At 37.5% G+C, this 13737-nt stretch overlaps 1 protein-coding gene across 3 annotated transcripts in view; it reads right to left on the reverse strand.

The window, feature by feature from the left end:
- The window catches only part of PLCG2 (phospholipase C gamma 2), a 72190-nt gene that overhangs the window by 13569 nt on the left and 44884 nt on the right, over positions 1 to 13737 (reverse strand). For all 3 annotated transcript variants that reach the window (XM_048075102.2, XM_048075104.2, XM_048075103.2), the window contains exons 15-25: positions 11574 to 11678; positions 11282 to 11371; positions 10075 to 10253; positions 9105 to 9305; positions 7461 to 7580; positions 6335 to 6515; positions 5611 to 5679; positions 4496 to 4605; positions 3605 to 3701; positions 2605 to 2671; positions 2178 to 2335 (exon numbers count right to left, since the gene is read on the reverse strand). In XM_048075102.2, the coding sequence (XP_047931059.1) occupies positions 2178 to 2335; positions 2605 to 2671; positions 3605 to 3701; positions 4496 to 4605; positions 5611 to 5679; positions 6335 to 6515; positions 7461 to 7580; positions 9105 to 9305; positions 10075 to 10253; positions 11282 to 11371; positions 11574 to 11678 (1377 nt within the window). The remainder of the gene's footprint in view (positions 1 to 2177; positions 2336 to 2604; positions 2672 to 3604; positions 3702 to 4495; positions 4606 to 5610; positions 5680 to 6334; positions 6516 to 7460; positions 7581 to 9104; positions 9306 to 10074; positions 10254 to 11281; positions 11372 to 11573; positions 11679 to 13737) is intronic.

Here is a 13737-nt window from a genome sequence, read left to right on the forward strand (position 1 = left end):
TACCCAGTTCAGAGAACAGATTAATGAGTGTGTGTTTGTTTCTTAAAGGAAATGTTTCTGAGCTTCCCTGAATCAGTCCTACTCAGGAGCAGGGCAACAATGCTTTACTTTTAAATAAAATTTAATGTGGTTCTACTCTGTTGTAGATATGTTATTGACTCTATACCTCATGTAAATGTAAATGTATGAAGAAAAAAAATGTTAAATGTAGTTAAGTTTCTCACTGTTTATCATTTTGAGCAGGACTTAGGTCTTGTTACTAACTCCCAAACAGCTAAACTTAAACCCTATGAGTATCATTCCTGTAATTTTCTATTTGCACATCAAACCAACAGTGTCATGTATGGTAAATCATGTGCAGTCATGTAGACATCATCACTAATAAACCTAGTAGCTACTTCCCTTTTTGTAAGCACCTGCTATGTGGAAGCTGAGCCAAGGTCTTTGCAACCAGAGGCTGGAAGCCACTGAAATCAGCAAGACATTCCCCGAATGGAGACATTTTGGCTGGAGGCTTTTCAGACATAAGAAGCAATTACAGGATAGAACATGTTAGAAGAGCCCCATATTGAACTGCTATTAGCTTTGGTACGAGAGGTTATGAAGCAGCAGCAATTAGGAAGTCTTCCAAAAGAATTCCCTCAAGAAGATGAACTGAAGAGGAAAGAAAAATCAGAGAAGCTGATGGGTTTCTACAATGTTTCAATGAACCAGAGATTATACATCGAGGTCCAAGAAAAGCAAAGAGGAATATAGCATTAAGACTTGAAATAGCTTGGGGAAAAAACTGCAAACACAGACCTCATGGTACTTAGTGATACACCAGTTTCCCAGACATTGCACAACAGAATGTGGTGCTCCAAATAGCAAAGAAGCATTTCAAGATGCTGTGAGCTCATCTTTAGACATGACCCTCTAGAGATACCCAAACAGGAGAGCTAGCATTGAACAACAATTCCTAGGAGCATGGCAGGTGTTAGTATTAGAAATGACACGTTATATGAAGCTCAGATATTTTTACCTTTTTATATACAATGTACACAGCCCAAAAATAAAGTGAAACCATGTCTGTATCATACTGTAGCATCATGTTGACTCACTATGCTTTTTCCTTCCCCAAAATTCAGACTGTTAATTCTACGGGCAAGAAAGGCTTTTCCTTGTCTTTTTCCCCTCCCCATGCTGCAGCCTATCATGTGAGCTTTCAAGAGGCCAAACGGAGAAAAGCCTCCTGATTGACAGAAACAAATTTTAAACCATCTTTGAAGACAGGCTGTTTAATACTTCTCTTACTGTACAGAGGGAGAGAAAGCTGGCAAGCTCCTGAAGAGCCATTGATGTACTATAAAAAACATTCAATTTAGAGACGTTTCTTCTAGGCCGTGTTTCTCTTTTTCTCGTTTTTATTTCTAAATGAAAGCCTTGCAATAAGGACCACATCTCTCTTCCTCCAACAATACGTCAACAGTTCCTGTTGCTTCTTCCCTTGCTGAATTTGCTGTCTCCTCTGCTTGAGATACCAACTTGCTTGCTATAAATAGGATTTTGAAGACCTTCAGAACATTACTACTCCAGAGGAAGGATAAACAACACAAGCCAACATGATACTGAAACATACTTTCCATCGTTCATACCACCCACTTAGTAATAAAAAGTGAATAAAAGCAAGAAAGGAAAAAGTACACCTAAGCATAGTCAACAGAAGGGCACTTTGATCACGTCAGAAACTTCTTAAATAGACAAGTATTTGGAAACACTATTAAAGAACTGGCAAATCCATAACCTGGTTATTAGTTACAAATAAAGTATTTGCCTAAACAATTGCCTATTCAATTCTGCATAGTAAGGATGCAAAGGTGCAACAAAGACAGTATTCTGCTGAAAAACTCCTGTTAACACAAAACCAAAACGTTTTCTGGTGACTGGCACTCTGCTATCTTGAGTACTATTCCCAAAAGGGCTCAGGGAACAAGATTCATGGCATCAATAAAACGAACAGACAAGCAGTAACATGCAAGATAGTCTAGGATCAGGTCTTAGCAAGGTTTAGCAGTATATGGTAGCTAAAAAACAAACAGTATTGTAAACTTATAACAGTACGTTATAAAATACCAGGTATATTTTTTATCAATACCAGGTGTGTGTGTATATTTTTTTTTTTATTTTTTAATCGATACCTCTTCCGCAGTTTTCCACGTGATTTCACGGATACTTTGGTACCATTCAAAGAGTTCTTCTACTTTATCAGTTGCAAACTCAACACACGGATCTTCTGGATTCTTAGGTTCCAGAATGAAGACAAAAGGCTTTTTGTGTTTCCCTTGTGGCATTTTCACTGTTAAGCAACACAGTAGCAAGAAGTTTATACTAAAATCTAGAAGTAGAAGCTGCCATTGATCTGTTACAACAGCTAGTAGTTGTAACAGCTGGCCATGGTAATAAAAGCTCTTATGGGTCTGAATAGTTAGTATTAACAAGTTTAATCATATTAATTGTATTAGCTGTAGTAATACAAATATTCTTTAAAAACAAATCTTTTATAGTAAAAACAATAAAACTTTCTCAATACAGAAAGCCCACATGTAAGAATCAGAAAATACATACCAACGTTGTATGTATTGAGTACCAGGATGCCACGACATAGAGAGCCTAATGGATTGTCCTCGATAATCTGTGAAAAACATGAGTTAAATCTGACCCTCAGCCTTCTCAATTGCATTTAAAGAATATTAACAAATAATAAATACACACCATTAAATCTACTCTCAGTTTCACTGAAAGCATGCACTCTGTAATATTTAAAAGCCTACTTCCATGTCAAGAATTTCTCGTTCTGAGAAACAGATGAGAACTTCTGTAGTGAGAGTCAAAATGAGGACTGCAACTTCTGCCATGACACAACCACTTATTTTTCAAGTTTGCTTAAAGCCACTATCATCAGAAGAAAACAAAAAATCTAATAAACATATTTTCCTCCAAAGGCTCCTGGCAAATCAGTGGAAGTACTTAACAACAACAACAGAATAATGTAACGTTTTATAACATTTAATATAATGTGTAACATTTAATACTCCAAAACGTTAAATATTTTTGTCTTCTTGTCATAAATAGATCTTTGTTCACGACTCTGGACTAGACTTTTTAGACCCATTTGACAATCAGTATAAAGGTTAGTTATGCATCAAAACATGATCCTGGACTGTGAATATGAGAATGATGTGTTTGGGCACATGGTTTTTCTATTTGCAAATATCTAGGGAGTAATTACACAGGCAAACTAGTTTCAGGCACATTATTGTTTAGATAAGCTATCTGAAAAATCTATACTGGTATGATTTTCATTAGCATGAAATCATTATAACCTCCTAAAACCCAAGCAAATCAGTTATCTCTTTAAGTAGTTTTCCTTGATGGAAGTCCTGACAAAAATACTCGACAGCACAGAGAACAGTGAAGAATGCATTCATTTCTTTATTCTGCATTCCCTCAAACACAACATGCAGAGTCATAGTTCCATAAACTAGATTTCCACTTCCAGAGGGAAAGATCTTATAGGGAAACACAGCAGAGAAACCTTAAACCTCAGACAAGCCTCAAACCTCACCTGGCTTTCAAGCTCAGCAGAGTTATCAGATGACATGTCTTCAACATAATTAGATGGAAAATAGTGTTGGACTTTTTCTCCATAATCCCCCTTCCACCTAAATTAAATTAAAAAAAAAAAAAAAAAAAAAAAAACAGGAAAAAAATAGTTAAAGAGCTTCAACAGGCCATTAATGAAGCAATAATCTTCAATAAATTGGTCATTGATACCTAACACTAGCTTCTCTAGCTGGCAGTCACCAAAATGTAAGTGATGAAGTAGCTAAAAGCTCTAACAAAGTGATCATTAACTGTAGTAACAGATCATTTCAGAGGGATTACAGTTACTGTAAACTGCAATTAATGACTTAAGAGGCTTTTCCCCCTCTAGTACTAAAAACACTATTATGTGGTTGATTGCACTGCAGAAACTACAGGGAAATATTAGGTTCCCAAGCTTTCTAAGCAATTTGCAAGCCAGCTAAGAAATAAAATCTCTTATGAAAGGAGACCATACAGATAACTAAAAAAGTGGATTTGATCCCTGAGAAGTACCAAGCAGACGAAAAGATACACAGCAATAATGACAATGGTAATAGATGTGTGATTTCCCAGAACATACAAGTGTTCAGGAAGTATTCATGTAGCAAAGGAAAATACTGGATACGCTGGGATATGAAGGTTCTGCATAGTGAGGCTTTAGTGCTATAGGGCAGAACAATGAAAAAGACAAGAAAAGAGACTTGAATTTGAGGTTTTTCGGTTTTGTTTAATAAACTAGAATTAAGATTTGTAGGACCATAGTTAATAAGCAGCAAATAGTTTTTTAAAAACCTACTACCCAAAGCTTAATTTTTTTTCTCCCATCTAGTAAGTCACTAGAAGTTTTCCTATGAGGAATCTTTGTCCTTACCAGCCTCCAGTTTCCTTTGTGACATTATGAATTAGAGCTCCTCGACAGAAGCTCAATTCATCACTTCTTTTGGCTCTGTAGTCATACAAGGCTTTCACTGTTCTCTGAGGCTTTAAGAGAAGCAAAACAAAGGGGTCATCTATAGGGGGACGGGTCATAAAGTGATCAGTAATGCAATTTTTTATTTTTTATTTTTTTTTATAAAGGGTGGGGAGAATGGAATCAGATTTACTGTTTTTTAAAGCTTAGAAATTGCAATACTAAAGTTCCAGAGTGACATCTATTGGTGGAAGCAAGTAACGCTACTTAACTGCTATTCTTTGAGTACCAGCTTGGAAAAGAAAAATTATTTATAAAAAAAAAAAAAAAAAAAAAAGAAGAGTACACCAATATAATTACTGTAGCTAAATAAATAAATAAATAAAATAAAAAAGTGAAATATCAATCAACTATCCTCATCACATGTATTCATATGCATCTGTAGCTTATAGACTTAGATGCAGTCTAAAAGCCTCCACTTCCAAACCACATCAGCTATCCTGGTAATATTTCCTTTAGGAAGACATCTAGTTTCAGCAGAACAAGCAATTGCTTTATCTTGAATTTCCTACCACTTGAATTGATAGTAAATGGTACCAATGTAAACCTTAGTTGCAATGTAAATTCATTAGCCAAAAAAAATTTTTTTTCAATTACAGCCGCAGAATTTACAAGCAGGTGAACTTTCATGAGAATCTACAAGTCGAAGGCCCTAACAAGAAGCAGAGAAGTAGCTGTTTGCTGTGTCACTTGTTATTTAATTTTGGGAGCATGCCCAAATAAGCACAATTGATAAATCATAATATATCCACAAACATTTGGGCAAGAAGTTCCCAAATTCCCAATATGGGTAAATCAATACAGGATTTGCACACAAAGTATGTAGGTACAAATTTTAAGAGATACTAGAAGAAAAGTCACACTTTAAAAGTTCTGCTGTCTAGTCCTCCATAAATAAAGCACCCTAACATTTTCAATTAACCTTTTCATTTCTACTAACAGGAAGTCAACGAACAATTCTCATCATTTTCAGAAGTCTAAGAGAAAATGTGAAGGCCATCTCTCCTTAAGCGTACCACTGTAGGGTTGATTTCACTGGGTTCCACATACATCTTGACATCATAAAGGGAGTTTATATCTTTTTCCTAAAAATGGGAAAAAAAGGAAAAATGATACGTTACATGAATCAAAAATTGGAGAAATAATTAATGTTAATGGAACAAGAAATTTTTGCTGAAACCACCTTTCTGACAATATATAGGCAAATAGAAGAGGAGGAAAGCCAGACACCTATGTTAAGCTCATTACTACAGTTGAACACAGCTGAACACGAGTTTGTTATTTAACTTGTCTGCACCTCAGTTTAATGAACAGTTAATACGATGAAACAGCAATGCCTCACCAAGTTTTCTCTTAATCAAATAGTTTTGAGATTGTGAGCACCGTTCTGGGCACAACAGTGGAAGGCAATACCCACGCTCACAATTTCTGTGTTACATTACATTAGTTCCAGCAGTGGTTTCACTGTTAGATAGAAACTCTAAGACAAGAAAAGTGGTTTCAATATACACAGTCATATTTATTCTTTTATTGGCATCTGCATGATCAATTTAAGATCTCTGCCCACTCCCATAACAGAAGGGACAACTGTGGGTGAACCTATTATCAAAAACTTGTTTCAGCAAAGCTACACCCCCATTTCACAGACTGCTTAAGCTTCCCTGAAGGACATCTATCATAACCAGAACCAAACCCAGCTCCACCAAGTCTAGATCTGGGACTCAAAGGTCCATCACTCACCGTACTGTAGCGCTCCAGCAGCTCCTCAGTCACTGGGTAACGCAATTTCATTTTCCTGTACAGAGGGTGCTTCTCATAGTATGTTACAAGCTCCACTAAACTCTCAAAATAGGCCGAGGTTCCAAGCACAAAATGGGGACCTTCTTGCCGAATTCGGAAGTGCTTCACCTTCCCCTCAGCTCTGTGAAACAAGTACAGGTGTTGTAGAAGGTATTGGTACTTGGCATAGTGAAAGCACCAGTGCTGCAGACTAGACCAGAACAGCTTTGTGCATCTTAATCATATGAAATTGTTTCTCCCTCTTCCAAAGCATCTTTTATTCAAATCAAATTCCATTTGCCTGATTGAATTCACAAAAAGACATTCTCACTTTTCTACAACATGCAGGGCCTTGGGACAAATCCATGTTTTTGCCTAGATTAAATTTCCCTATTTTTTTTCCCCACTACACATGGGTATTCTGTCACTTTCATACTAACTTAAATGTCTTGAATCAGACAGAGTCCCTCTGGAATCCGCTGCTGCTGATCTGCTCCTGTCCCTAAGCAACAAGACAAGCTTGCTTCAAATGTGATTTGATTTGAAGGCACAGTGGAGAATGCCATAAGTCTACACATTTTATTAATGTTGTTACAGGAACCACAGTTTCAAAAATATTTTCCCTGGCAATAAAAGCCTACAAGTAAATAGAAAATAGCTTCATTCTGACAGATAACAAATTAACTTTGGTCAGTTATATGACAAGGCAGGATTTCCAGAGGATAAAGGCCTCGAATTGCTGCTGAACCAGCACCAAAAGGAACTTCAAACTAGCACCCTGCGGCAGGGAGCGTCAAAGAAGTGAAGACAGGTCATACACAGTTCTGTATAGGAAGAAAGGGACAGTTGGTGCCCAAATGCTCTTTATAATAGCATAAAGGTTTATTCCAGTCACAGACTAAGGTTGTACAATTTCTTAAAAGCTTTTTACTACATGTGGACCTACTATACAAATTAACCCTACTAATTACTCAAAATTTGATGGCATGAATTTTATGACTCCAAAAAGCCCATAGCATTTTTAAATGAGAAAAACCAGAACACTGTTGGGCTACTATGTAATGTATTCATATCCATCTTTTCTCACCTGAAAGTCATGGCAAACGAATCAGGCTCATCTCTCTTCCTAATCAGAAAGGCTCCATCTCGAGGAATTCGCATCAGCATGTCTTCTGCCTCTCCCCGACTCAAGTTGCTATAGTACCAACTACAACAGTCAAAAATCAAAATGGACAAAGGATTACAAAGCTTGTCACATGTCATTCAGTAACAATAACAGTGTTACTGCTGATACTAACGATAGAATTGACGTTACTAATAATAGAATGTTACATATATAATGTAATATATATAACATTATAATGACATAACGTTACTAATGATAGAATCTCAAACACTACAAGAAAAATAATTCATTTAATATTTGTATTTATTTTATATTCAGACAGGCTGAGAGAGTTGGATTCATTCAGCTTAGAGAAGAGAAGGCTCCGGGGAGACCTTGTAGAGACCTTCTGGTACCTAAAGGGGTGCTGCAGGCAAAATGAGGAAGGACTCTTTATTGGGGAGTGCAGTGATAGGACAAGAGGTAATGGTTTTAAACTAAAAAGGGGAGATTGAGATTAGATATAAGGAAGAAATTCTTCACTGTGAGGATAGTGAGACACTGGCACAGGTTGCCCAGAGCAGCTGTGGATGCCCCATCCCTGAAGGTGTTCAAGGCCCAGCTGGATGGGGTTTTGAGCAACCTGGTCTAGCGGAAGGTGGGCAGGAGGGCTGAACCTAGATGATCTTTAAGATCCCTTCCAGCCCAAACCATTCTATCATTCTACAATCTAAATCCTTTCAGTCAGAACTTAATTATGTCTTTCACTGTAAGTACGGTCCTAATGTACCTTCACTGTAGCTGTGACCACTTCTACTGCCAGTACATTTCCACCTTATACATAAATACAGAAAAGCCAAACCCTTAAATTGTACCGTCCTCTCATGCTGGCTTCAGAAGTTATCCGTGGGCACACAGTGACTCCCAGATCACAGGGGAAAAAAAAAGAAACTTAAGGCCACAGATTTATATTTCTCAAGCAAAGGAGATTTTCTTTTTTTTCTGATTGCAGAGAAAGCAGATCAAAGGGCAATAACTAGAGTGCTCTGCCAACAAACAAGAGCAAGCTCTTCCCAGGATCTATGTCAGGCAAATAGCAGCTGGAAATAAACACCAAGCTACACTACTCCCAAACAGCATGGGGTCAAGTAAGCCTAACCAACTCTGACAGGGGTCAGTTGGAAGTGGGGATTAGGGAAAAGTAACTCAGTTTGGGCTCACTGCCCCAGTAATAGAAGTTTCCAGATGGCACAGACCATGACCACTTAGTTGACAGGTCACAGTCAACTACTAAATATCTAACCCACTGGGTACTGTAAAACACTGAGCAGAGAACGAAGGAATTGCACACTTCCACAGTATTACAGTTCTCACTGATTGTTCTAGCTGTTTCTAGTAAATTGCTTTCCAGGTGACTGCTCTCTGTTTTACCATGTTCTCACAAAGTCTGCGATCTTACTCAGCATCCTACTGGGAAGCTTCTTCCTCCGATATCCACAAACAAGCAACGCTCAGGTGTGCTCCTGAATCTGGGGAATTTTCTACGCAAAAATCCAAGACCATCAAACAAATGTACAAATACTCTGTATCATAACAGCCCTGGTGCTTGCCTTCTGCTGTACATACTCTTTATTTTCGTGAGGACTGGGATTAGGCACAGCATCCGTCAGACGCAGCTCAAATTCAGCACATCTCAAGTGGGCCTCTTTGTAGTGTTGAATGAGATCATAGATGCTATCAAAAGTGAGGTTGTCTGTCAGGTAGTATTTCACAGTGTCCCCATCACTTGAAGAACGGATACGGCAGTGCTGGACTCTACCTGACCTCCTGAAGATGTGAAGAGGGGGATAAGGAAAAGAAAGGTATTTAACAGGTTTTATTCTTTTAAGTGTTTCCTCAACCATTTCTGGTTAACTGTATGGTAAGCAAGAAATCCTTACTAACTCTTAAAATAACTGAAGTAACAACAGCAACAAAAATCCTGACCAGTGATAATGACAGTCCCAAAAATATTATTTTTCCACCCACAGTGGTTCAAAAGGTGACCAACACTTACTCCCTTCAAAGTTTGTTCATTTGTTCTGACAACAACCACCAAACAAAACAAAACCAACCAAACAAAAAAAAACATCACGGAAAAATCCATTTCCCCCCCAGGGGACTCTTTCATTGAAGAGATCGACCTCTGCTAATAAAGGTAAACTCACGAGACAATGAGTGTGGAAAGTGTGGATCAGTGTGAAAAACAATAATTTATCCTAAAACTAAAAAATCAAATATTGGCCCACTCACTCAAGAAATAACAAATCATACATCCTGACAGAATGGAAAAAGGAAAAAGATATAATAGTGAGTCCCCTCTTGACAACTGCAACACTTCAAATAAAGTCTGCTTTGCCAAAATGCACTATTCAGTGCACGGAAGTTCTATTTAGAAGGTAGTCCCTCAATCCCATGAATACCATTCTAGTAAATATAAACACCTTATTCCTATTTACTCTCAGCTACACATGCACATTGACAAAATGCATATATTTTTATGCAATGCCATAAGATAAACAAAACCCATGTAAAATTTTTATGATGATCACCATACCAGAATGACAAGGTGCAATCATTAGGGAAAGCCTCACTTTCCCTAACTAGGAACGTCCCATCCTTGCCACCCATTTCAGCACAATATTCCTGGAGCAGCTTCTCAGCAGTTGTTCTCCCCTCTTTCATTTTCCCATGGAACCACTTCTCTTTTAAGTGCAGTTCAGTACGTTTTACCTCCTAGACCAGAAAATAAGAATTTTTATTGCCCACTTTATGATTCTAATACAAAGTACTTCTTATTGATATAACAACCTTCTATTTCAGGATTTCAGCTCTTCTCAGATGTAACTCTCCTTCCACAAGCAATCTGATCACCTTCATAGGCACACTTGACTCTCTTCCTCAGTCAAGCCACTTCTTTGGATCAGCGACTAGCTTAATCCTTAATTAAATATGTAATCAACATATTGAGAAATATGTTGATAAAGTGAAAGAACACAGCAGTGCAAATGCTATTTTATATTTTCAAAGGAAAGCACCCTACTGCAAATTCACAAAGTTTCTATTCCACTTTTTCCTGGAATCATCTCTGTTCTCACTTACACATTAATGATTTTAATAACATTGACATCTAGGTGAATGGATAAAAGGGTTTGCATGTGCAGAGATCTCTCTGAACTATGCACATACACGTTAGAAATGAAAGAGTATGCATGGAAATCAGAAAAAGTCAGAACAAGAAACCACGGTGAACATAGCTGAGCCTCATGCTTCTGTTTTACCAAGCACGACAGACAAGCAATACACACCGATGACAAACACTTTGCATGTGTGAAATGAATAGCATGCACTATTGTGCACTGTGTAAAAGGTGCGCTGTATTAGTACACAACAAACCTTAGTTCATCAGACTGCCTAGTCTGAGAACAGCAATACTTAGCCAAAGGCATATAAGAACTTTAATTGTCAGTGGGCACATCAGCATTAGCATTTAACCACCAAAATCATATTGCCTTGTCCTTGTACTCACCTTTGTATGTTCTCCATTAGCCAAAGGGAAAAAAGATATTTTATTTAAAATAGGGTTAGCTGGAGTACCTTAGCAAAGACCCCTTTTTAAAATATTTATTTGCAGATACATGTGTTATCTGATACAGATCCTCTACAATTTCAGTAATGTCAGCATAAAAATATGCATCTGTAAACACTGAAATAATCTGAGAGATTAAAAAGAACAGGTTTAAGCAATAAAAAGTAGCCATCACCTTTGATGAATCTTCATCAGCATTCTGTTCTATATCATCACTGAATGAAAGCTTTTCATCAGCAATAGCACAGTAGTGCCGAGTCCATTTCTAGAAGTTGAGAGAGATTAAAACCATTAACGAAATGAAGAGAACTAATTATAATTTCCAGCTAGGTGCAACAGTAAACAGAATGCCTTCTTCTCCTCGCTCACATTTCACAAACTGAGGACATTACACAAATATTGAGAAAATTCATATGCATATTACACAGCATAGTAGCAAACTTTAGCAAATGTCACATAAACAATACCTGTTCTATTGTGTCCCACATGTAAAGTTCTCCTTGTTGCTTTTTTTCTTCTTTCTTATCTTCTGGGTTCACATCAATGTCTCCCTTCGGCCCTAGTTTTTTGTGCTAAAAAGAAAAGAAAAAAAATTAAACAGCACATTCATATGCTCATAGAGAATTATATATAAAATTGATCATACAGTCTCAGTGCACTCAGTATTACTGGAGTTATTTCCCTTCATTGCCCAGCTTTCTTCTGTTATTGCCATAACAGCAGCTGTTCCACAAAGCTTTATGTAACCTTGGTGGAATTTATCTCAAAAATGTAAATCTCATGATAAAGATTTAAAAAGATAGTACAGATATCATTCAAGCAATAAAGAAACAGCTAGTCTGATAAGAGCTCACAATTCCTTACAGGACAGAAAGCTTGAAGTGAGACTTGCATAACAAGAAATAATGACAAGACAATAAACATTCAGCAGAGAGCAGGACATAAGGAAAACCATAAGGAACCAAAAAAATACACGCACACCAAAAAAAATCAAGAACAGAAGAGGAATTAAAATGAAGGGGAATCCACTCTTCTGAAAGAAAAATGATCAGACATGATATCTCGTATGAGAAGAGGGGTGAGTTCTACTTTCTTCTTCTCCTTGTCTTCTAAATCCTAGTTTAGAGAGAACACTACAACTCCAGTGTAGAAACAGAAGAGGTAAACCCAGGAAAGACCTGGGTACTGCTACACAATTAAGCCCAGATCTGTCCAGCAAAAGGCAGGTTACTGCACAGATGGCACCAGTGCTTGTAGGGGAGTTGAGACAGCTCTCAACTAATTGCTACTGAAGTTCATGGGGTTTTTGTGCAGCACATAATTTGGCTGACAGAAAAACACAAGCCAGAATCCTTGAGAAGCATTTTGCATTAAATCCTAGTATGTCCTCAGTTACAATGAAAAATGATGTTGTGAAAATTTAGACCATCCCAATGCAGCAATGAAAAGCTTATGACAGGGCATGACAGGGAAGAGCAGACAGCAAGTGAAAATAGCCCACAGAGCTAATCCTTGTAGAAAAGGTTGAACAGATGAAATTGCAATAGCTGGACTATTCTAAAGGAAGACTAAAAAAAGGAAGCAGACTAGCTACAGCATAAAGAGCAAAATAGACAAGAATAGTTTTTGTTGCAACTTCTATGATTTTATCCTTGTAAGACCATTCCTTCTCTGAAAGTACATTAGAAACTTTTGTAAGTGATCAGTGTGCTTTCATATACACTCGTTTTCAATTAACTACAGGCTGAAACAATACAACACAAGCTATGTCGAAGGGCAAGGCTCAGCAATTGAAAGTGCTCACAAAGAGCAGTGGCTCAAGGGGCTAAAGAACATCACACACTTAAACTGCAGTTAATGATAGGATTAATCCTCTCATAGCTTGTAGTTTTCAAATACGTTCAGTTCTGTGTCTTCTATAGGAAGATTTCAATTTGAAAGGCCTATCTGAAAAATCCCACAGGCCCCTAAATCAGGACTCGACTTTGTTTACTAACTTTTTCTAGACAAAAGCCAAATACCACAACTAGCTTACTGGCAGGTGCTGACCTATTTACAAAGATTCTTTACTGCTCTTTTAGACAGGAAGGGATGATATGGATGTTCTCTTGTGCAAAGTCACTGTAGTTTGTAATTCCCTTTAAACCAGATCTGTCATGTTATTATTCATGTGCCTATACAATTTCCCTTCTATGCTCTACATCATAACAATAGACAGTTTAGAGAAAGGAAGAAAGAAAAAAAAATTAAGCAGAGATTTGAATTCCCTGCTTCCTGATATTTTGCACCTCACAGTGGGGTGCTATCATTTCCAGTCCTACATTAAAGAACCGTATGCTTATATCCATCTAGATGCATCTATCCATCATTATTTCTTCTGTTCAGCAGTCCAATCCACGTGATGCAGTGCTACCACAAGAGCCAGAACACAGAAGCACAGGTAAAAGCAATTATTGTACTATCATGAACAGCCCCCAGATTATCCACCTAATTTTGCCCTTCAATAATTCTACTGCAGTTTCAATCCAAGAAGTCTTCTTTCAGTTTTCTGCCTGATGCACAAGAGTGCCGAGTAAAGCATCTGTATTGCCCAGCAGGTAAGACACCCTCACAGTGACTGCCTTCTAACAA

The sequence above is a fragment of the Anser cygnoides genome, chromosome 12, assembly GCF_040182565.1.
Source record: "Anser cygnoides isolate HZ-2024a breed goose chromosome 12, Taihu_goose_T2T_genome, whole genome shotgun sequence".
NCBI classification, from domain to species: Eukaryota; Metazoa; Chordata; class Aves; order Anseriformes; family Anatidae; genus Anser; species Anser cygnoides.